At 52.2% G+C, this 23946-nt stretch overlaps 1 protein-coding gene across 5 annotated transcripts in view; it reads left to right on the top strand.

Annotated features, from left to right (window-relative positions):
- Positions 1–23946, top strand: part of ZFHX3 (zinc finger homeobox 3) — a 380864-nt gene that overhangs the window by 317281 nt on the left and 39637 nt on the right. For all 5 annotated transcript variants that reach the window (XM_033069696.2, XM_033069700.2, XM_033069697.1 and 2 more), the window contains one exon: positions 9126–9357. In XM_033069696.2, coding sequence (XP_032925587.1) covers positions 9126–9357 — 232 coding nt within the window. The remainder of the gene's footprint in view (positions 1–9125; positions 9358–23946) is intronic.

Raw genomic sequence — 23946 nt, forward strand, 5'->3', positions numbered from 1 at the left:
AGGGTGCACGGGCTGTGGTGATGCTGCTGAGCCCAGGTCCTGCCCTGGGAGCAGGCACAGAGCAAGGACAGTGCCCAGCTTTGGGTTCGACCACGGGCAGCAGTGCTGGAAAGGACCCAGATGCTGGACGTCCCTCAGAGAGGGGACTTGCTGTCCCAGAGCGAGTTCTCAAGCGTGCTGTGACCATAGGTGGGAGAGGTGAACAGGCTTTGGAGTCCTGCAGATGATGTTTTTGTGTCATGGGGTCTGTGTCACAGACACCCCTGGCTGCCTGTCAGTGTTTTCCATGGTCCCACATAGCAGGAACTTCGCTGCAGTCTGTCTTGGAGGGAGCACCTGCAGCTAATGCCCAAGCCATTCTGTTCTCTTGCAGATCCCTCTGCAGAATTGCACCACAGCTGAATTAGGTTTTAGGTATGCACAGGAAATAGAGAGCAGCAAACCCAACTGTTCCTGGGCTGCAGCCTGCCTGGAGGCCATGCACAGGATCCACGAGGCAGACAGGTGTGCTGCTGTGTGTCACTGGTGTGTCCTTCCTGCTGGGAACCAGGACGTGCCCAAGGACTGCAGAGTCTCACAGCTGAATCTGGAGGAGGCTGTGTTTGGAAGGCTTCTCCTCCCCCAGAGCTTGGTGCCTTTCCTTACAGAGTAGTTGCAAGGAGCAATTGCATGAATTTCTGTGCTCAGTTCTTAGGACACATTAGTGTCCTTCTAGAACATAGGAAGTAGCAGGTTGCCTTAATTCAGCCCTTTGTGTGCAGACATTATTTTGGTTCTTAATTATAAGTAGTTCCATACATATTTTTCCAGCAGGATTCTTGCCTCATTCTGTGAGTAATTATTCCATTTCTTTTTATCTTCCTCTTTCATTACATTGCCCCAGGCTTTGTCTAATACAATCCAAAGCTTTCACTGAATGAAGAATTATTTATTTTCTCATGGGCATTTCCGTGGTGCTCTGTGTTCTGTTTGTGTTTCACAGACACTTAACGAACTTACCTTGGCAGCACGGTCTGGAGTCAGCTGGTGCTCCTGTCCCCATGTCCAGGGCAGGCTGGTGCCCAGCCCTGCAGCCTGTGCCACTGCCAGGGCGCTCCCCTGCCCTGCTGGTGTTCAGCTCACCTTCAGGACTCAAGGAGCATTTTGTATTTCCTCTTTCTGCTTCTGTCATATTAGTCCATCCCACCATCCTTTAGTTTTCCTTCCTCCCTTATCACCTGATCTTGAAAAATCCTTGCTGTGGGCTGTGGGCAAAGGATGAGCTGGGTGTTTTGTTTTTCCATGGATCTCTGTTGGTTTCTGCATGGGGAGGTTGTGTCCTCCATGGTGTTGATGCTGATATTCTGTGATTTATGGAGAGGACTGAAAAATGGTTTTTGTGCATTGTTGTTACTGTTTCTGGTTATCTGCTGGGAGCCAGGGTGGTACAGTGCTGTAAGAAATTATAAAGAAGCAGTATGGAAACAAGGAAAGCTTCAGTCCATCACAGCTTCCCTGGAGATGGATGGAGCAATAAATCCTGGGCGAGGGGAGTTAATCTGTGTCCATAGTGTTTTATTAAATAGCCTGGGTCAGGCTGGCGTTCTGTGGCTGCTTCCCTGTCCCACATGGTTTCATGGTGCATTATTGCAGCAGTCCTGGCTGCACATGGGGTGGGTGCATGCTGGGGTCCTGCCCTGCAGATGGACAGGGCCTGGCACACCTGGTGCCCCAGGTGTGGGGCAGGGCACTGTGCTGCCAGACACTCCTCAGGCTGTTCCTTCAGAGACTGCTGGTTCTGCTCCAAAAACTTCACATGGGGGGAAATTGCATTTGGATTTCAGTCCCTAGAGCAGGCTCCACACACACAGAGGGGTTTGGTGGCTGAGTCTGAGCTGCCCTGTCAGCACAAGACCCAGGAGTGTGTTCCATCAGAGCCTCCTGGGACAGCCCTGCTAGCACAGGGATCGTTCCTGTGCCTGCTGGAGGAACGAGCCCATCAGGGCTGTGGAGAGTCCCAGCCTGGCTCTGTGCTGCAGAAAGCCCTCTTCAATCACTCAGCAGCTACACAATTACAGTATGGACAACAGATTTCGATCCTGCTGTCTTTCCAGGTTCCCCCCAGACCTTTTGATTACATAATTTACTTTTTATCCAGTGTTTTTCCATATTCCCAGGCTGCTTTAGTTCACCTGAGTGTTCACAGCTTAGCAACTCACGCTGAACTGATTATTTTCAAGTAGATGTACAAAATATGTTATAAAGGTCTGGGCAGTGGCTTTGTGAGGCCTGCTTATGGTTACTGTCTTCAGTTGTTTTTTCCCCATTTGTTTTCCTGACCCTGGAAAAGATGAGGCTCCCTGAATTCCTCAGCTCCTGCCTTTCCCAGCACTGAGAAAGGAGTGGGCTGGAAGCCCTGAACCTCTGCCTTGGTGATGTTGCTGCATTCTGGCACAATTATTATTTTTTTCTTTTTTCATCACTCCATCCTGTTGCTGTCCATAAGTGCTTTGCAGGCAAAAGTGCAGCTTTACCACTGTGTTTCTTCAGGGATGACAGCATCCATGGAAATATGAAGTGACAAAACTGTGTGCTTTCCTGAGGATCAGAATCTCCCCAGTCCAGGCTTTGGTTCAGAGCTCTGGCTGCTGCACAGGAGCTCTGGGTGCCACCCCTCACATGCTGGCTGTCACAGGAGAGGTCACTGTGTGCTGGTGGCTGTTGGTCAGAGGTGCACAGGTGAGCAGCACAGGTGCCCTTGCAGGGCTGCCGTGGGTGAAGGTTGAGGGCAGCACTTTACAGGCCAGCTGATAGGAAATGTGCTCTGCTGGTGCTTTGTTTTAGCACTATAATTAGTAGGATCGATGCTCACGCTCCCGTGTGCTCTCCATGGACAGCAGCGCCTGTGTCACCCTGGGGAGACTCCGGGCATCTGGAAGATTCTCTGCAGCTGGAGTTGTAGTTGCCCAGGAGTGGGTTTCCTGTGCTGGCAGGTCCTTGCAGCACAGGTGAGGGAGAAGAGAATGTTGGATGCTGTAGGGGAGTGCCCAAGCACAGTCAGAGCTGGAGCTTTCCCCCTCTCTGGGCTCTCAGCCAGGTGACCCAGGTGTGCACGAGGTGCCTGTGCTGCTGGAGTTAGGTACTGCAGCTGGACAGCAGCATCTCTGGCTGCTCCCTCACCCACCTTGGCAGTTCCTCCCTCCCTGGAGAGCCTCCAGCCAGCGTCCCACTCTGTTTCCCCTGCACTGGCAGGGCTGGCCAGCATAACTGGGCCAGCGCTGGCTCCCCTGTGCACTTTGTCCCTCCTTGAGACATGGGGAGGAATTTCCACGGGAGGAGTCTCAGGGAAGCTCTTGGCTGTCAGCTGTCCCCAGACAGGTTTGCATCTTCGGGCATCTCCTCCAAGGATGATTAATTAGTGCTTGCAGGTCTGTTGCACGATTAAGAAGGTGTGGGGGATGTGATTACAAGTTCAGCCTTTCTTGGCACTTGTTTTCTGTTAACCTGAGCTGTTGTCTGCCCACAGAGCCCGTGGGACTGTGGGTGTGCAGGGGTGCTGCTCGTGGGGGCAGCATAAACAATGTCCTTGTCAGGAGCTGCTCCCAGGCCCTTGGAGAAGTTGGCTGTGGAGCCAAGCAGGAGCTGGGGCTGTGCCTCCCCCTGGGCTTTAGCCCCTCCTCATTAAGCAGGTCCAGGCTATTGATTGGGAGCTTGTGTTTGGAAGAGTCTTACTTACTCTATGCATTATCTTGACAGATTGATCAGACCTGATTGAGAACCTCTTAAAGGAACGAACAGCTGTAATGGGAAAGTTGGACTCTGTCATCCGTTAGGATGATTCTGGGAGCGAGAAGAACGAGGCTGACATCTTGGAGCAATTGTATTTACAATTAACATGGCTGAAAACGATTGCCTCTATTGATCCCCCCTTCCTGCAATTACAGCCCCATTGTTTACATTCCAGCACTTCAGTTATAAAAAGGAAATTCAATAATTATTGCATTATTTAAAGTTAAAGTGCCACAGAGTTTGCTGGCTATGCTTGCTGGTTGATTTAACGTTCAGTAAAATCCATGCTGAGCTCTCCATCCTTAGGCTGAGCAATATTTGGCTTTTAATGAGGCTTCAAGGGCTGGAGCAGCAAACCCCATTTGCTGGGTTGTTTTTGGGTTTGTGGGAAAGCCCAGAGCCTTGCAGCATGGCTAGCAGCAGCTGTATGGCTAACAAGGAGAGCATCTCTGGTGCTTATTGCCCACTCAGTTATTTCCACACAGGGCTGGGGGGCTCAGGAAATACAGATGTGTGGGGTATAGGAGTGGGGACAGTTGTGGCTGTTCCTCAAGCCTTCCATGTGATTTGGGGACTTGGACTGGTACCTCAGCCTCTGTGGCAGGAGGGAGTGCTGCATTTCCAGCCTCTGGCTAAGAAAGACAAGGATCAGAGAGCACAAGCTGAGCTGCAGCAGCTCAGGGGCACACGAGGCTGAGCCCCACCACGGGCACTGCCCCACAGAGGTGTGCTGCACAGGGCAGGAGGCTGGAGAGGGAAGGGTTTGTAACACTGCTCCTTGGGAAGCTGTAAACAATTCAGGATGCTGGTTGGATGTGAAAAGAGCACAAGTTCAGCTTTTGAACCTGCTGGATGCAGAATCAATTTCCCCCCCTTGCAGAAGGATGGGGGCAGACTGTTGGCACTCCAGCTGTCCCCAGGGCACAGCCAATGTCCCAGCGTGTCCCACCGTGTCCCACCGTGTCCCACCGTGTCCCACCGTGTCCCACCGTGTCCCACCGCCCTCCCGGCTCCAGGAAATTCCAGCTGGGGCTGCAGGTGTGAAAGGAGAGCAAGATGGATTGGCCAGCCCTGACTTTTATGGAGTACTTGGAACAGACCAGGATCAGACAGCTGCAGCCACATGACTTTCATTAAAAATTCAGATTCTTCTCTTGCAGGGCTGTGTGATTTATCTCATGCAGCACATCAGAGGCACACGGGGGCCAGGAGATGTTCACGAGCCCTCTGAGGTCTGCAGCGGGGTCAGGTCCCTTTCTGTGGTGACCCACAGCCCCTCCAGCTCTGCTGTAAGGTCACCTCCTGTCCCTCCCCAGGGGCCTGCAGTGCTCACTGGCACCTGAAGTGTTTCCTTCCAAGCCTGTGACTAATTACCCTGTCTGACCTTACCCCAGGAGGAGTCAGTCCCTGGGTATTCTCCTGCAGTTCTCCTGGCAGGGCTGGAGTGGTTCCAGCAGCTCCTGAGCTTGGGTCAAGCTCTCCAAGTAAGCTGAGGCTCTCCCTGGTTCTGTGTGCTGGTTCTGGTCCCTGGGGCTGCTCAGACATCAGTGTTTGCAGGAGAAAGCCAGCACAGTGCACCTCTGTGCTGCTGCTGATGATTTCTGTGGCTTTTGTGACCTTTCAGCAGATTTTTGGCTCCTTCTTCCCCAGCTGCATCTGTCAATTCTTTGAAATCACTGCTAGCTTTACCCATCCTAAGGGAGCTGAGTGCTGAGTTCAGAGGTAGGAAAAGTGTTACACGTGGAGAAAATCGCTGCCAAAGATGTTGAAGTCTGACAACTTCTTTTCCAGGGAGCTGTGGGCAGTGGAGTGGCCCTTGTTTCCGTGGCAGGGTGTGCTGTGGGGTGGAGGGGGCTCCTGCAGGCTGTTGGTCAGTGACCCACACCACACCTGGCTGCGGAATGGTCGAGTGCTGAGGAAGAGGATGTTTGTGCAGGCAGGAGGGGGGGCTCTGCACAGCCCTGGAGTGCTGTCAGCTGAGGATCTGCAGGGCTGCCACAGCCAGGGGCAGGAGCATCCTTCCTTTTGTTGTGCTGCTGTGCAGCCTTTGTGAGGCGATTGTCCCCGTTTGGGTTCTGGCCCCAGTGCTGTCAGCTCACCTGGGGCTCTGCACAGAGACCCCAGCGTGCAGGATCTCCCTGGGACCATCCCCTGAGCTTGGGGCAGGGGCAGATTCCTGCTGCTGGTTCCCTCTCACAGCCTGCAGACAAAGGGGCCATCCTCGAGTCTGGAGAGTTTTCTCACAGGTTCTGTGGCACCTCCTGAGTGTGGGGATGGGGTGTTCACAGTGCAGACCAAGGCTCAGAGCTCCCAGTGCTGGGCCCTCCAGGGAAACCTTGTGCCAGGTCAGACTGCAGGAGCTGGGAACCTCTCTGGAGCTGGGCCTTTCTCTGTTGCATAATAAACACCCAAAGCACGAGGCTGTTCAAAGCATCCCCCTGGTGGGCTGAGGTTACAGGTCAGATGTCCCCCAGAACAGCAGCTGAGCTGTTTAACGTGGCACAGAGGGATTGGGAACCCCCTGGTGCCCTGGCAGTGCTGCAGGGGAGCTTCTGTCCTGCCACCATTGGAATCACTGCACCATCACTGAGTGAACTTTGTGCATAGATTTTTGAGCAGACAGGGGTTTAACATCTTCTAAAATTTAAGATTTTTTAAAATTTAAAAGATGCAGAAAAGCATAGAAATCAGATGGTGAATATGAAGTGCAGAATAGCTGCAGAGGCGTTCAGGAGAGTTTGTTGCCTGTGTAACCTGGGTGTCAGTCCTGGGTGCCAGCTCAGCTCCAAGGAATGGGCTGAGGGATGAGGGAGGCTGTGTGCACTTGGGCAAGTGGTACAGTGCCATGTTCAGTTCCCTGATTATTGTAAAGTTCTGTGGGTGAGGCAGCATAGGATGAGGAGAGATGGTGAAACAAGGAAGGGTTTGGGGAGTGTGAGGGATGGAGGGAGCGTGGCAGTGGTGCTGGCAGCCCCGTGTGCAGCTGCAGTCGCTGCTGGTGCAGGAGCACCCCTGTGCCCCAGGGATCTCACTCCTGAGCCGTATGGTTTCCATCAGAGCGTTCCTCTCTCTGTTCCTGATTTAAAGTGTAGCTTTGACTCACCCTGATCAATATTTTGCATGCCATGCGTGAAGAACCAGATGTTGGAAGTTTCCTATTGTGGAGAGGGAGGGGGGGAACACCCCCTCAGACTCACAGAAATCGATGTTTTCTGACAGAAGTTGGTTGGTTTTCCTTGGAACAATATATTCTTTTGATTTTCAAGTTGATTTGTCTTCTAACAAGGTTCTGGTTTAGTATTTTGAATTTGTTTCCTGTGATACGGATAAATTCTCACAAGGGGGAAGTTTAACAGTGTGATGGGCAATAACTACACGTGCCTGGACAACATTTCATCGCCTCCAGCAGCTCGGCCCTCGTGCCCTCCTCCTCTGGCCTGCTCCTTCCCCCAGCTGGAGGATGGGTTGGGTCAGGTGTGTGTGATGCTGAGCCCAGGCTGGCACCCCCAGCACGACAGGCAGGTGAGGCTGAACCCACAGGAGATGTTTGGGAGGAGGCAGAAGAAGAGTGTAAAATAAGACACATTTATTAAACTGTTCAAAACAAATGTTTTCCTAAAACCCCCTTTTAAATGAGAGCAGTGCAGCCTGTGCCTCTGGTTCCAGAGAGACAATGTCCTTAATATTTCCTTGAACCCGTGACCGGGTTTTTCTCTAATTGCTCACTGGGGGTTTCTGTGGCTCGGTGCAGGAGCTGCTCCGAGCCCGTGGGCGCTCACCCAGCTGGGTGTGGGGTTTGTGGGCTGGGGATGTGCCTGGTGGCTGGCAGGGACGGGGCTGGCTGGCTCCTGGAGCACCCAGGACAGGGTGGCCAGGCTGCCTGAGGTGGGCACAGGGCTGGTGACGGGCTCGCTGACCTCTCCTGCCGTGAGCCATTCTCTTCTTGTGGCTCAGGAAACGCATGCAAACAATAGGAATGAGATGAGGAAGAAGTTCTTATAAGGGAAAACAGCAAAAAATCTTTTGAGGGCACCAGTGGGATTAGTGCCCTCGTGGATTCTTCAAATATTACAGTGAATTTAATTAAATACATCGTGATCCCAAAAGAGGCTAGTCTAATTAGCCAGATCTAGAATACATTTATTCTCTTTCCTCGCTCTTCCAATCAGAAGCCTCAGCATCAGCTCATATCCTATTTTTAATCATTCCTAGACTCAGAGGGCTCTCCTTCCTCCGTGTGAGCAAGGCACACAGCGCTGGGTAATATGTGTCTTTAATCTTATCTCAGCTGTAACTGAGATAATAAGCATCAGAATTTTTTACCAGAAGGTCCTGGCTGCACATAGGCAATATTTTTGATTGACAAACCTCAAGATCATGTCCAAATCACTGTGCTTGTGCCTCGGGCCAAGCTGTGGTGAGGAAAGAGTTGGATGAGATGACACAAAGAGCCAAGGAGTGTCGGGTGGGATGGGAGGAGTGGCAGGGATAACTGCACAGCTGAACTGTTGGTGTGGGCTGGAAGCACCAAGGGCCTCTGCTGGGGCATCTCTTGTTGTTTCACCTTGGTATTCGTTTTTTCTCAGCTAGTTACACACCCTTACTGTGGGATTGGGGAGGTTCCTGTGACCCAGGGGAAGGGACAGCAGCTGTGCCGTGGCTGCCAGCGTGGCTGTGCAGGGTGAATTCTTCCCTCTGCTTCCAAGGATGAATTTCCATGTCTGTGGGCTCCAGGGCAGGGAATGGCTGCTTGTTTCCTCAGAGGCACGGACCGCTGTGCCAGGGGGTCGATGGGTTTTGCCAGGTGATTAACTGTGGTGTGGTGATGCAGGGTGAGCTGTGCTGGCTGTGGGCACACAGCTGGGAGGGCACAGGGCTTCTCCAGCTGCTGGCCTCTCACGGTGCCTGCCTGCATGCTCACCCCTGCCTTTTCAGCCCAGGGCTCTGTCCCAGCCATCCTACAGGCCAGGCTGCTGCTTCCTCCCAGTTTTCCATGAGAATTTACCACATTTAGTTTTAGGTTTGTTGTGCAGGTGGATCCCCTGCCAGGACAGGCTCTGAGTTGAAGGAAGGAGCTGAGTGGGTTTGGGCAGGTGTTGGTCTGTGCTTCCCCTCGCTGAGAGAGGTGACACTGTCTGTGTCCATCTGTGCTTGGTGCCCATTTCGGTGTGATTTGGTTTTCACCTCTCCAGCAGGACGTGGTGCAATTCCTTGGGATAAACAGGCGTCCTCTCGCTGGGTCTGTGCCCAAATGTGGCTCCTTAACGAATCCCAGGTGGCTGTAGCAGTGTGCAGCGGGCTGGCCAGGAGCCCGGGGGTGATGAGGGACGCTGACATCCCTGTGCTTGTTCCCACAGCACCTGCAGCACCACGAGAGCGGCGTGGAAGGCGAGAGCTGCTACTACCACTGCGTGCTGTGTAACTACTCCACCAAGGCCAAGCTGAACCTGATCCAGCACGTGCGCTCCATGAAGCACCAGCGCAGCGAGAGCCTGCGGAAGCTGCAGCGCCTGCAGAAGGGTCTCCCCGAGGAGGAGGAGGACCTGGGCCAGATCTTCACCATACGCAAGTGTCCGGCGGCCGAGGCTGGTGAGTGCTGCTGCTCGTGGGGCGCGGGGCACCAGAGCCTGGGGACACTGCCTGGGGACAGCCCCGGGGATGTCCCTGTGGCTCTTCCCTGCTCAGGGCTGGCAGTTTATCAGTAATACAGTGATTTCACGATTATAAGCCGCACCATTTTGACTAAAATTTTGCTCCCAACCCAAAGTGCGGCTTATAATCAGGTGTGGCTGATATATGGACAGAGAATGAAAAGTTGCTGTTTTAGTTTGGAGGACAGATGTCTGCTGAGAAAGGCAGGAGCTTCTCTTTGAAATGGAGAATGTAAACCCCCTCTCTCCAAATTATTATAATTTGGAAATCAAGGGGCTTTCAGGCAAAGATATGGGAATAGGGATAACAGTTCATTTCTAGGGAAATCAAAATAGAAATACAGCACTACAAAGAACAAACCCCAAACCCTGACACAGTCAGAGCACAACCTGACACCCGTCAGGCAGGCAGGGTGTTGGCAGCAGTCCCATCCCATGGTGGCTGCATCCTCCTGCAGTGACAGATGTGGCTCAGTTGGAGCAGTGCTCCTGTACATGGTGCAGTTTCCCTCCGGAGCTCCAGTGGTGATGTGGAGAAATCCGGTTTTCCTCTGGAGTCCAGTGGAGAAAGGGCAACTTGGTGTCCCAAAACCTCTGTTTTCATCTTGGTAAGAAATGTTGGGCTCTTCCCCCTGGCTGGAGCAACTCCCAATGGGATGCAGTAATTTTATCAGTGCCACAGTGGGACTCAATGGGCATGAGCAGAAAATGACTGGCTGGAGGAAGGATGGGGTGTGAAAAGATAAAGAACACTGCCCTGCCTGTTTTCAGTGGATGCCCATTAGCAAATTATCTGCCATTGAGATAAGGATCACTGTCCCCACCCTCAACACATGGTGATAGAACAGATACATTTTATCACACTCTGTATTGCAACATGCCTGCGGCTTATGTATGGACAAAAAACAAAAAGTTGCTGAAACCCAGAAGTGCGGCTTATAATCGTGAAATTACTGTAATCAGTTATATCAGTAATAATCAGTTATATCAGTAATAATCAGTTATATCAGTAATAATCAGTTGTATCAGTAATAATCAGTTATATCAGTTATCCTGCGTTACAGGAATCCCCCCTGCCTGAGGTGGGGTTTGGGTGTTGAACTGTCTGTGTTGGCTCAGGGTGGTGTCCTAAGCCCTGGAATATTGTATGAGCATCTAAGATGCTGTCATATCTGCACAGCTCAACAAACCAGTGCACCAGGAGATGTTTTGCAGTGAGTCAAGTGATGCCCTGAGCACCAGCAGAAGCTGTGCCAGCTTGGCACTGGTTTCTGGTTCTTCAGCCACTCTGGACTGGGAGGAGGAGCTGGGAAAGGGGTGGGCAGGGCGTGGGAGTTTCCATGTCTGTTTTCCATGTCTCCTCCTGATTAGATAAATAAAGTGAAGGGTTTGTATGAAACATTTGCTCACACAGATCATAGGACAGGGATTGCAGCTGTGAATGCAGCATGTAAAGGATTGAGATGTTTTTAATGTTCTGAAAAACCCATGTCTCCTGGAGCCCTCTTGGGAGGGAGGAGGAGAATCATCCTAGGTCAGCTGGTTTGTGAGCTGTCAGGATAGGATGGAGCTGGAGCTGGGGTGTGCCAGCAAAAGCCTTCACAATCCTCAGAGCTTCTCTCTGTGACTGCTGTGAAAATGGGTAAATCCTACAAAGATTCACTCTGGGGAACTGGCATCCTGCAGTGCATGCTCATGGACACAAGGAAGGTGATCTGGGCTGGAAGGGCTGAGAAGGGACATCAGCAGGTGAGGGAGAACATGTAGGGTTTTCAGAGGTGTCCCTTGAATTCACATCTGGGTCTCATTGCTGTCAGGCCTGTGAGTAATGAGGATCTGAAAGCAACCCAAAACACCCCAAGAGTTAGACAGGAGGTTTTTCATTAAGAGTTAAATTCAGTCCTGTGGAAGAAAGTGCCCAGTCTGTGACCTTGGTGGCCCAGCAGAGTGCAGAGCATATTCCAGCTTCCCAAAGGTCACAGTGACAGCGAGAGCACGGGGCTGCCACCACCCCGGGGGACAGCAGCTCCACAGCCCTTCCAAACATTCCCAGCTCCAAAGGAACTTTGGGCAGGGCTCTGGGTTCTGAGCTGCTTGAATGCAGAATGAGCAGAGAGGGGAAACCATCCGTGCCCTTTGTGATAGACAGAGCAACCTTGAAAACCTTGTTTACTCTAGAAATTTCTGTTTGCCTTGTCTCTTACTGTAAAACCTTATCTTTCCCATCTGGCTGCCCAGATTAGGACATGGCAGGTACTGGGAGGACAGGAGCTGACTGCCTGGCAGGAAAAAGGGTTTGGTGACCATTTTAAAAAATGGGATATTTTTGAAGTAAAAATCCTGAGAAGTCACTGAAAGGAAAGCTTGTAAAATATTTGCAAATATTTTAATTTCCTTTAAGCTTGTTGATTCTTCAACAAAAACTGACAGCAAACAAGACACAATTTCTTGATCATACTTTGTTTCAAATGTTATGAATACAAGCAAGAACAAGGCTGCAGAAGGCAAAGAGGGTATCTTGGGTCAGTTCTGCGAGTCACTTTAAGCTGAGGTGCTTAATTTCAAATATTCTGGTGGAAGTGGGACACCTCAGTGGTGTGCTGCAGTCCAGGGGCACTGGTGTCTTGTGTCCTGTGGCCTTGGGTGACACAGTGGGGCTGCCCTGTCCCCTCCTGCTCTGTCCCATTGCTGTGCACAGAGTGCAGGTGCTGGGGTTGAGTGCTGTGTGTACCTACTCTGTGTGTTCCTACTCTGTGTGTACCTACTCTGTGTGTACCTACTCGCTGCTGTGTGCAAGCATGTGGGAGAAAGCACTGCTGTCTGGAGACTGAGAGTAGATATTTGCTTGTGTGGATGCATCTCAATCTGTTGGAAGAGAGCTCTGATCACACCTTAATTAGTCCTCTAACAATCTGCAAAGGTCAGTGCCAATTGCCTGTTCATTTACATTTGTAATTGTGATGGTTCTTGATTGCACATTAGTTGCAGCTCCCTCCCACCCTGCAGAAGCACAGGCAGCCTGAGCAGCTCCAGGGACACGGGGACCTTTGTCCCTGCCTTGCCAGCCCCTCAGCCCTCCCCAAAAACTGGGTGTCTTTTGGGGAAGAGCTCTAGGATCTGCCTCCACTTCCAGTAAAGGGATGAGTGAAGTTGTTGGCAGGGAAATTACATGGACATCAGGCAGGAAACCCAATCCTCCTTGAACTGGATAATTAAAGACAATTAAACTTTCCTGCGTGCTTTGAGAAGTGTGCTCATTAGGCAGGAGATGGGGGAGCTGGGAGTTCAGCTGGTTTGTTGATCAGAGAGAACACAGCTTCAGGGAAGGGGGTGTTGTCCTCTCAGGGTGTTTCTGGACATCTCTTGCTGTGGTATCTGGGCTGCTGCCACTGCAGATGTCAGCCCCTTGCTGCAGCAGCATCTGTGTAATGTTACCCATGAGCTAATTGATTTTTAATGATGGGGGTTTACAGAAGAAAAAAGTGACGAAAGAGTGACTATAGCAAAACCAAGATGTTGGACGAATGCACTTACAGCTCATTCCATAATGACAGGAAAAAAATGTGAAGCAACCTGCATGGAGTTTTCATTCTGACTTTGGAAGTGTTTTTCATCCCAGAAGGCATCAAGCACCACACCCCTCTCCAGAGCTGTGCACAGGGTCCAAATGTGGCAGTCCCAGAGCATGTCCTGGGGGCTGTGGGTGCACCCACTTTCTCCAGGGCTGTGGCTGCAGCTGGGCTGGGCAGCAGCTCTGTTATCCCAGGTGGAAATCCCTTCCTGTCGTCTCCTCAGACACAGGGAGTGAGATGGGGGATTGTCTGTTTTGGGAAAACATCCACTGATGGTGCAGGAGCACATGTGGGCTAGCAGCAAACAGCCCAGGGCAATGGAACTTGCAGTTCCTTCACTGCAGCAGTTCTGATCTCCCTGCCAGCCCCACCAGCCACCCCCACATGCAGGATTATCTCTTGTTTTCCAAGATCTTGTGTCACATGTGTTCATTTAGAGGATGGTTTGTTGCCTTCCCCTTTGTTGTTCTGCTGAACCTTGGAATTTTTCATATTTTAATGGATTGAATGGCTTCAGGACCTTTTACCTTTCCAGTTGCAGTGTTTCTCTCCATGGGGGCTGTCCCAGGGCTGGGCAGATGGCAGAGTCTCTTCTCCAAGGGCAGAGGGGAGGGGGTTTTTGGCTCTGCCTCAGTTTCCCTTTGCTTTAATGGTCATGGAGATCCAGCAAAGGTGTTTCTGGCAGCCTGGTCAGGGTGGCTGTGCTCAGTTGGCTCCTTCAGAAGGCCTGAGAATATGAGAAGAGCCCAGCAGGCTGAGAAACTTTCAGGGCTCTTTTCTTTCCTGGTACTTTAACACAGTTTCTGTCTGCTCCCTCCCTCCTTGTGTCCTTTTCTCCCACCTAAATTTTGGAGAACCCCAGGCAGCATCTCTGTCCTTTTCCATGTGGGACACCGTGGGGCTGCTGAGGTCTGGCTCCACAGAATGCACGGATAAAGTTGGTTCTCTTTAATATCTGGCAGATGGAGATTTCCTTTGGGTTTTTTTTTATTTTTTGGGGGGTTGGTTTTGAGTTTAAAGTCTAGAGCAGTTGTGCCTTGGCTCTGCTTTGACCAACCAGCAGCAAAGAGATAATCTCGAAAGGATATGAAAGGTTTAATAATTTTAATTTTGTTTTTATTAAAGTTGGTTGTGACTGTTTTCCTGTGCCCCTGGTGAAGGGGGGCAGCAGAATCCTCCCCAGCCCCTGAGCCCGGGGCTGGTGGAGCAGCAGGAGGGAGCTGGGCTGGGAGCACGAGGCAGCAGCAGGGCAGGATCCCAGGAACCCCATCCCACTGCAGCACCCTCGGCCTGGGCAGCTGATGGCTTTCATTAAGCACAAAGAGAGGGAGCTCTGACAGCTGACTTGTTCTGGGATGTTTTTCTTGTTTGACTGCATCTTAAAGCCCTTTCCACTTAGGACGAGTAAAGGAGGAAGTATCACCAGATGCTGCAGTACAACACCATGAGGCTCCCACTCCCTCTTCTCTGCTTTTTTCTCTGTATTCAAGCAAGCTCCAGAGCCAGACTGCAGCCCAGCTGTCAGAGCTCAGCATCTCCCTGAGCTCCATTTCCCTTGGGACTCACGAGTGGCATCCCTGGCTCTTGGTGCTGTCCCTGAAGCTCTGCTCTCAATGCCCAGTGCATGGTGCCCACTGCACCTTCTGCTTCTCTTCCCTGTTTTTCTTTTCCCTTTGTCCTGCACAGATTGAGAGTAGGGATCTATTCTGCTGAGGGCCTGGAGGTGGTTGTTGCAGCAGTGCAGGTTAAAGGTGTCTCTCTGTGAGGCGTGGATCAGTAAAGCTTTGAAGGCACTGCAGGTCCTGCAGCACGGTCCCAGGGTGTGCTGGAGCAGTTAGATGTCCATGTGAGTGACCTGGGGTTCACACTGACAGCAAACTCCTCTCCTGGTGGAGATCCCATCAGTGCAGCTTCTGTCCCAGACTCGCCCTGCCCAGGTCTGTGTCTGACCCAAGCCCCTGCTTTGGTCTGGTGACATGAAGGAACCCTCCAAAACCTCAGACACGTGCTCCAGCAGCTGTTCCTCCACTTTTAGCCCAGATTTAGGATGTTTCCCTCACAAGGCTGTGCTGCAGCAGCTCATATCCAGCACCTTCCCACAGGTCTGACTCCTGTAGCTGTTGAGCTTCTGCTCTCTCCCTTGCTGTGGTGCTGGGCTTCCAATTAAATGTCTCTAAATGAACATGCCTCCTCCTGTGTTGCCAGGTTAATGAGTTGAAAGAGTTTCCTGGCTGCTGCGCCATTCTTGCTGTGTTCATTTGGAGCATCTTCTCTTGTTCCACTGCTGACCTGAGCTGAGAGGGGCTGGAGCTTCAGCTCAGAGCTCTGAGGGTGCCTCAGCCCCTTCTCCCTGCTGCCATGCCCGGTGACACCCTGGGCACTCTGGCAGGAGGGGAAGGTCAGCACGTTCAGCTGGCACAGGTTTGTGTTCAGGGCAGCCGGGATGTTTGGCTGGTTTGTGAGTCAGCAGGGCAGGGGTGAGACCTGGAGAGCTGCTGTGCCTGCCTGTTTGCAAGGGGAGCTGGAAGCCTGCTGCCACTGACCATGCCCGTTTGGAGTTACAGCCTCCATTGTTCCAGAGATCCATTTGTTTATAAAGCTGATACAAGTCAGCTCCAAGGGAATGTCCTTGCACCTTCCCCTCTGCAGGGAATACCCTTGCCTGGCACCAGCTCCTTTCTGCCTTGTCCCTGCCATGGTTCTCTCAGTTCATCCTGCTCCAGGAGCAAATGTCTGATGGTTCTGAACTGGCAGGACTGAAGGAGGAGCCCCCCTGCTACCCAAACCTTGCCGTGCAAACCCAGTGCACTGCCCAAAATGGAAAAGTACTTTCAGACCTCTGTTCAGAGGAGACATTACAAGAATAGGAAATGCTCTCCTCTTCCTCACATCTGTAGCTTGTGGATTTAATTGCAAGAGATACACAGCCTGGGTTCTGAATTGGATTCCTTTTATTCTGTACAAGCCATAGGCAGAATGAGATTCCACACATTATCAGGGGGATGATTTGTGCAACAAGGTTTTGCAGGGCTGGCTCAGGCTGGCAGTGACCCCTGGCCTGGCCCACTCCAGCATTCCCTCTGCTGGGGTGTGCTGGCTGAGCACTCTGCTGTGTCCCTGCTCTGTGTGTCTGTACTTCTGAAATGCACTTGCTTCCTGTCCCTTCTGCGAGCCCTATTGATCCTCTGGTGATGACATTAACGTCCTCAGAGCTGCCTGGGAAGGAGCTACCACATGCATTTATTTTTCCACTAAAACTCTAAGATTGGCTAATAACGTGCCTGTCAGCACCAGTGTCCTGCCTGCTCTGGCTGCTTCAGAGGGAAATCTGGGGACCCATAAACAAATAATAACCTACCCAAATCAAGGCCTCATCTTTGTTCCCACTAAAATGCATTTCTTGCCCTTAGGCAAGAGGGGTTCTCTTTCTTCCAAATACTCAGTTTGCTTTTCTGAGTTGCACATCTCGATGCCTTTGCCATATATTTTGTTTTGACCTCAATGATTTCTTGAGGCCACAAGTTCCAAAGGTTAATTGGGAGCTGTATGAGAAATTGTTATCCATATTTGCTTCCAATTTGCATTTTTTTCCCTTTTCCTTGTCAGTCCTTCCAAGAGTGGTGAGTGAGAGAAGCAGTGTTGGTCTGACCACTGAAACTTCACCGGGATGCTCCTGTGAAGGCACCTTGAGCTCAGAGAGCCTGAGCCCTCTCCTTCTCTGTGCTTCCCCCTCCTCAGGCTTGTCATTCGTGTGTGCTCACTTCATCAAACAAAGAGCAGTGGTTTGTGTTTGTGGGCCCTGTTCTCCCCTGTCAGTGTGTCAGTGCAGGTCTGTGCTGGCCTCTCCCCACTCTGTGCCCCCAGCCCCAAACCTCAGTACTGCTCTGGACAGTTGGTGTGTGGGGCCCTGGATGTGTCCCAGGGCTGGGTTAGGGCAGCCCAGGGGCACAGCCTGCTGTGATTTCCCATCTCCTGTTCCCCTGTGCAGTCCCTGCTGCGCCTTCTCTGCCAGCAGCTCTTGCTTTGGTTACCAATTAAGCTGAAGCATTCTGGCCTTTTCCATCCCCCTTTCATGGTGAGGGAGGTTGAATTAGGGCTGAGTGTTTGGGATTGTTCCTTGGCCTCCACTGCTACTTTGCTGCCTCCTTTGTGGCCAGACAATGGGATTAATTTGGCCTTTGCCAGCCTGCTCAGCCCAGCCGCTCCACTCGGCTGGCGCAGCCACCCCTGTCCGCAGCACCTCGTCCTGCTGTGTGTGTGGGGTCACTCTGTGTGTTTGCTGCTGCTCTGGCAGGGTCCCCTCCTGCTCCAGGGCCAGGTGAGCTGAGCCTAGCCCAGCCCAGCCTTTCCTGAGCACACCTTGGCAAGGACCAGCCCTGCCGTGCCCAGCGCGGCGCTCACGGGCGCCTGCCTCCGGGGGTAATCATGCAGGCATAAATTCGGAAAGTTGCTAAGCTATGAGCAGTCTTATGAGCATTAAAAGTGTCCTCTTTGCCAGAAAGGTCATTCATAACTTGGCTGCGCCGCTGATGTACAGTCAGTGATATTGATTGATTAATGTATAAAAAGCACCAAATCCATTTGCTTCTGTGAAAGAGAATAAAGTGCAGTTGACTCTCTCTTTATTTTCACCTCATCCTTTTGTTTGAAGGACGTTTTTTTTTCTCTTTTTGTTTTGCCAGCTAGGTTTAAGGGGGTTACAAAAAGCCAGTTTCTGCCAAGTAATGCGTTCACAAAGGGAACATTGATTCACATCAGTGTCGCTTGAATTACCCTTAAAGGTTTGCCAAGGAGTTGTTCTTATATTAACCTTCTGTTCATCAAAGATGAAATAAATAAATAAGCAATAAAATCAGCTTCACTGCCCATGCTGGAGTTGGATGCAAAACAGGAATTTCTCCTGTTTGGAATTTGTGCTCCAGGTGCTGCACCTTGGCCCCTCTGCCCTGGCTCTTGGCCTTTTCCCTCCTGCAGAGCTGTTCCCCCAAGGCCCCAGTCTGAGCTGGGACAAGTGTTGATGGTTTTAGGGAGGGGGCTCCTGCAGGGGAGTATTTTTGGAAGGATGTTGTATAAAAAGTTGATTTAATCATTGCAAGCATGACTAGAATGGTTTCTGCACAGGACAATGAGACCCAAGGCATTCTGCCCTGGCCAGGGTTGGCATTCTTCTCATTCACCCAAGGTCTTGTTTGTTTTTCTGGACTTCTTTGGCCACTGGTAATTAATTATGTGTTGTTCTCATCTTCCTCTAGTTAATTCTGAAATGGGAGGTACCTTGGTGCCCATGGAGCTTTGTGCATCTCACCTTCCTCTGTCTCTGGGTGCACTGGCACTGTCCCTGTCCATCCCAAAGTGCCCCCAGTGTGGGCAGTGAGGGGCTGCAGGTGTTTATTCTGTGGTGGGATGCCTGGCCCATGAGTCCCAGGGAGCAGCAGGAGCCCTCCTGCCTTCCTCAGTGCTGTTTTACCAAACCTCTGTCCCTGTTCCAAAGCTGTGTAGTTCTGTTCAGTGACATTTCCTCCCTAGAGAGCAGGAGTTTCTTTGGCTTCTCTGTGCATGTCAGGCAGCTGTGCCCATCACACTTACCCAGCCAGCACAGAGCCTGGAAATCAGCTTCCCTTGGAACCATCTCCATCCTCACCTGCCTGCCACAGCCCACCATCCCCAGCACGAGCCCATGGCAGCCCTTGTGTTCTCCGTGTTTTTCACATCACCTGAGCTGTCCCGTCACCAGGGCTGCCCTCACCCTTGGCTTCCAGCCTGGCTGCACCTGGGGGGCTCCCAAAGCACGGGCTGGAGCCACAGAGGAGCTCAGCTCCCAGCTCTGCTGAGGGGGAGGCACTGCAGATGAGCAGCCTGCAGTGCCTGGTCCCGTGCAGCAGTGCCCATGGTCCTGTGCAGCAGTGCTGTTCTGGTGCTGCTCACTGGGGCTGTTCTGGTGCTGCTCACTGGGGCTGTTCTGGTGTGCCCACTGGGGCTGTTCTGGTGTGCCCAGTGGGGCTGTTGCAGTGCTGCTCACTGGGGCAGTTCTGGTGCTGCTCACTGGGCTGTTCTGGTGTGCTCACTGGGGCTGTTCTGGTGCTGCTCACTGGGGCTGTTCTGGTGTGCCCAGTGGGGCTGTTCTGGTGTGCTCACTGGGGCTGTTCTGGTGTGCTCATGGGGCTGTTCTGGTGTGCTCATGGGGCTGTTGCAGTGCTGCTCACTGGGGCAGTTCTGGTGCTGCTCACTGAGGCTGTTCTGGTGTGCCCAGTGGGGCTGTTCTGGTGCTGCTCACTGGGGCTGTTCTGGTGTGCTCACTGGTTCTGTTCTGGTGTGCTCACTGGGGCTGTTCTGGTGTGCTCACTGGGGCTGTTCTGGTGTGCTCACTGGAGCTGTTCTGGTGTGCTCACTGGGGCTGTTCTGGTGTGCTCATGGGGCTGTTCTGGTGTGCTCACTGGTTCTGTTCTGGTGTGCTCATGGGGCTGTTCTGGTGTGCTCACTGGTTCTGTTCTGGTGTGCTCATGGGGCTGTTCTGGTGCTGCTCACTGGGGCTGTTCTGGTGCTGCTCACTGGGGCAGTTCTGGTGTGCTCATGGGGCTGTTCTGGTGTGCTCACTGGGGCTGTTCTGGTGCTGCTCACTGGGGCTGTTCTGGTGCTGCTCACTGGGGCTGTTCTGGTGTGCTCACTGGTTCTGTTCTGGTGTGCTCACTGGTTCTGTTCTGGTGTGCTCACTGGTTCTGTTCTGGTGTGCTCACTGGTTCTGTTCTGGTGTGCTCACTGGGGCTGTTCTGGTGCTGCTCACTGGGGCTGTTCTGGTGTGCTCACTGGGGCTGTTCTGGTGCTGCTCACTGGGGCAGTTCTGGTGTGCTCATGGGGCTGTTCTGGTGTGCCCAGTGGGGCTGTTCTGGTGTGCTCACTGGGGCTGTTCTGGTGCTGCTCACTGGGGCTGTTCTGGTGTGCTCACTGGGGCTGTTCTGGTGTGCTCACTGGGGCAGTTCTGGTGTGCCCAGTGGGGCTGTTCTGGTGTGCTCACTGGGGCTGTTCTGGTGTGCTCACTGGGGCTGTTCTGGTGTGCCCAGTGGGGCAGTTCTGGTGTGCTCATGGGGCTGTTCTGGTGTGCTCACTGGGGCAGTTCTGGTGCTGCTCACCGGGGCTGTTCTGGTGTGCTCATGGGGCTGTTCTGGTGCTGCTCACTGGGGCTGTTCTGGTGTGCTCATGGGGCTGTTCTGGTGTGCTCACTGGGGCAGTTCTGGTGCTGCTCACCGGGGCTGTTCCTGTTCTGCTCCCCACCAGGGCATCAGCCCCTGGGTACCCGAGGTGCCACCAGTGCTGCCAGCTCTGCACCTGCGTTGCAGTGTCTCTTGCTGGTGAGCAGTGGTGCTGATCCCCTGCCAGCTGTGTGGGTGTGTGCTGGGGTGAGCACAGCAGTGTCAGGGTGCAGGATCCCTGCAGGATTTCCTCACGTGTGTCTCTGCCCCCTGCACCTTGTGCTGCCTGTTCCACATCCCCAAGGGGCAAGCCCCAAACACGGGCAGCAGGGCTTGGCACCTCGTGCTCCCAGGGAAAGCCTTTTCCCCGTGACTGCTGTGCAATCCAAAAAGGGAATCATCCTGTTTTTTAATCTTTTCCTGCGGTTGTGGGAGCCCTGCAGCCGGCCGAGCCCCCTCCCCCTCTGGCGAGGCAGCGAGGGTTGGATCAGATGATACGGAGTGTGCATGCTGAGAATGAATCCATTTTCTCTCCTCCATCTCCCCAGAATAAATTAGAATTTGCCTGATTTAATAAAATGGCTTCATCTCTCTGCCATCTTTCCTATCTGCCATGCGTTTCATCCCCGCCCCCACTGCACAGAATAGGTCTGGGCTCTGTCGGGTCCTGTTGGGGCTGGTGAGCCCTGCCCAGCTCTGGCCAGGACAGACCAGCGCTTGTCCCCGTGCCTCCATCTCCTTATTGTCCAGGGCAGAGCCTGTAATTGCTGTTGAGGTCAGTGTAATTTACTGTCCATCTGCCATAAACCTGCCCTGGCCGGGGATGTGACTGCCATGCAGAGCGTTTGGGGCAGGGCTGTTCTCTAAGGTGTGTGAGTGCATGGAGCAGGGCTGAGCCACAGACCCTGAGCGGGGCTGAATTTAGGGGGTTTCACTACAGCCAAACCTTCCTCTCGTGCCTGGATCTGGTGCTTTAATTCCTGTTTCCTAGGCTGATTTTTTCCTTTCCGTTCTGACACTAATTGCACCAGGCGCGTTGGGAGTGGCGGCTGCTGAGCGGTACCAGCTAAATGTTAAGAAAGGTTTTAAAAACAGACTGAACTCTTCCTTAATGAGGCTCAATCGTGCTCTCCTCCGGGTGGTTTTGTTTTGCTGATCTGTCAGTTTTTCGAGGATTTAATTGCACTTTTTTCATATTAGTCTTTGAAATGGGGCTAAGCAGCTTTCTCTAAAATAAAACACAAAAAGGAGAGATGCTTCCCTATTTTCTTGCTTGCTTTCATCACTCCAGGATCATCATCTGCCACTGGCACCTGGGACCCTGCAGTAATAAAGAATAAAATATGTGAGAGCATAAGCGAAGGGCAGGCTGCCCTGCTGTGGTGGCCCCACAAAAGCCACCCCCTGGAAACCCTTGCCAGTGGCTCCCTTTGCCTCCCAGCTCCTCTGGCTGCCTCCACTTGGGCTCCTACTCATCCCACTCACAATCCTGCAAGACCTTCCTAGTGTTGGATCTGAAGGGAGAAGCGGGAGGCAGAGGCTGAAGTGGCTTGTCCAATGTCACTCATTTCCTGCAGAGATGACACAAAAATGAGTCAGAACCAAGCAGTGCTGTGGTGCTTTGGAAGCTTCCTGGAGCAGCAGAGCTTGGCAGAGCCTCTGAGGCCCCTGACCTGGCCCTGCTCAGAGCTGAGCTGGCCCTGCTGGGGTCTGAGGTGTCCCCAAGGTGAGGAGAGCCCCCAGGCTCTCTGGGTCCCAGGGTCCCCGCTGCCAGCCCAGCCAAACGGGTGATGTGGGGCTGGGAGGAGGCAGGATGGAGCAGGCAGATCTATCTGTGCAGCTATTATCTTTATGGCACAGAGAAAGCATGTTTGGAGCAATCAGTGAGGAATTGTTAATGGCCTCACTTGCTGGAGCTCTCCTCACGGGACAGGTTGCACAGCCCGGGCTGCGCAGGCGCCGCCTGCCACGCTCGGCTCTTAACCAGGGCTTTGTTTAGCACACATGCACAAAGCTGCTGCTGAGTTTCCTGAGGATGCTGATGAACAACAGAGCAGTGAGAGCTCCAAGCCAACCAGCAGTGACGCTCCCTCCTTAGCCTGCACTTTACTTTTACCTTTCTTGCAATTAGGTTTCTTATTTTTCCACTTTTTCTTTATTTTCTCTAGCTTTGTTTCTTTTCCTCTTTCTTCTTTTTTTCATGTTTATCCCTGAAATATTTCAGTCTCTTATTTTTAATCTCAGCCTGACAAAGCCTGTTTTCTTCTCCTGTTCCAGTGTGTGCCTGCCTCCCTATGAGCTCCCAGCACACCTCTCACGAGGATGCAAAATCTAAGAACCAGATCTTTGAGATTTCAAAATAAAATAAAAGTAAACTCTGCTTTAAAAACACTTTAGCAGGAAAGCCAGGCTAATTGTAAATCAATGAGTCTTAAAATGCAGCATTGATCTCCAGTTAGAAGTTTGAAGGGGAAAGCAGTAATTACTGTACTGAAGGTAGATTTTTTTTTTCTCTTAGCAAGTTCTGGGCAGAAGGAAGGCTCATTAGGGCAGCGCTTCAGAATCTGAGTAATTAGTTTAAAAAGTACTTTTGTGGTGTTATTCCCATGGCTAGAAATTATTGGAGTCTTCACAGATTTATAGTTCTGCTCTGATAAAGTTTGATTTATTATTGTGTTTGGAGGGGAAGATCCTTCCCACACAGTCACTTGGGTGAAGATGTGGGGTGGGGATCAGGCCAGGAGGAATTGCTGTGGGTACCTGGGGCCTCTTGCCAGCAGGGGAGCCTCAGCCCAGCAGGCTGGGATTGACTCTGTGTGAGCATCCTCTGGCCAGTACCCCAAAAGAAAACAGAGCAGACACCTGAGGGTCAGAGCAGAGGCTCTTACTCCTTGTGAGCATCACTGGCTCCTGTCCACTTACCTGCAAGCCCCTTCTTGCTCATGGGGAAGGGCTCAGGGCTCAGTCTGCACCATGCCATGACAGCTGTGTGCAGGTTCATGTCAGGGCTGCTCTGCCAGGGCTGTCAGGCTCACATAAGCCCATGGCATTTCTCCGTGGGTTTTCCAGCTCATTCCTGCCATGAGCAGCGTGATCCTGGGCTCCTTTTCCAGGCTGAGGCAGAGGAGGTGGCTGCAAGCACCGCCTGGGGTGTGGGTGCAGCCTCATGTGACATGGTCTTGGTTTGCTCTGGGAGGTGGGGTAGGGCAGAACTATCCAGGGCTGGCTGTTCCCTGACAAAATCATGCTAATTTGGGGAACTGACCCTGGAATTAGCATTAATCCATATGCAGGAAGGCTTTGTGGCGTGGCTGGTGAGCCCATCTGTCCTTGGGGAGCAGGTTTGTGCTGCTGCCAACCTCCCCAGTCGGGATGGTTGCACAGTCTGACTTGTCAATCCCATACCTCTGGCTGTGGTGTTCCTACTCGCCAGACTCAATAAATATTTTCACAGAAATGATTCAGTTTGCAGGGACTGTCATAGATCTGATTCTGCAGCAGAGGAAAGGGGAAGGTCTCTGGAGGCAGAAAACCCTTGTGTGGCAGAAAGCCTGCTGGGAAGTGAGCTCAAGAAGAATTAGAAACCCTTTAAATAAATGCTTACTTGACATGACTCTGTCTCCCCCAGTCTAACAAGCAGGGAAGCGAATGGCAGCCGCTGGCCAGAAATTGATTGCATTAATTGATATGCCAATAAGAGAGCTTGTTACATCCGCCATTGGTTAGGAGGCCGGCTAACAAGTCCCGCTGATCAATGGAACCAATAAA

Source organism: Catharus ustulatus, chromosome 11, assembly GCF_009819885.2.
Source record: "Catharus ustulatus isolate bCatUst1 chromosome 11, bCatUst1.pri.v2, whole genome shotgun sequence".
Classification (NCBI taxonomy): domain Eukaryota; kingdom Metazoa; phylum Chordata; class Aves; order Passeriformes; family Turdidae; genus Catharus; species Catharus ustulatus.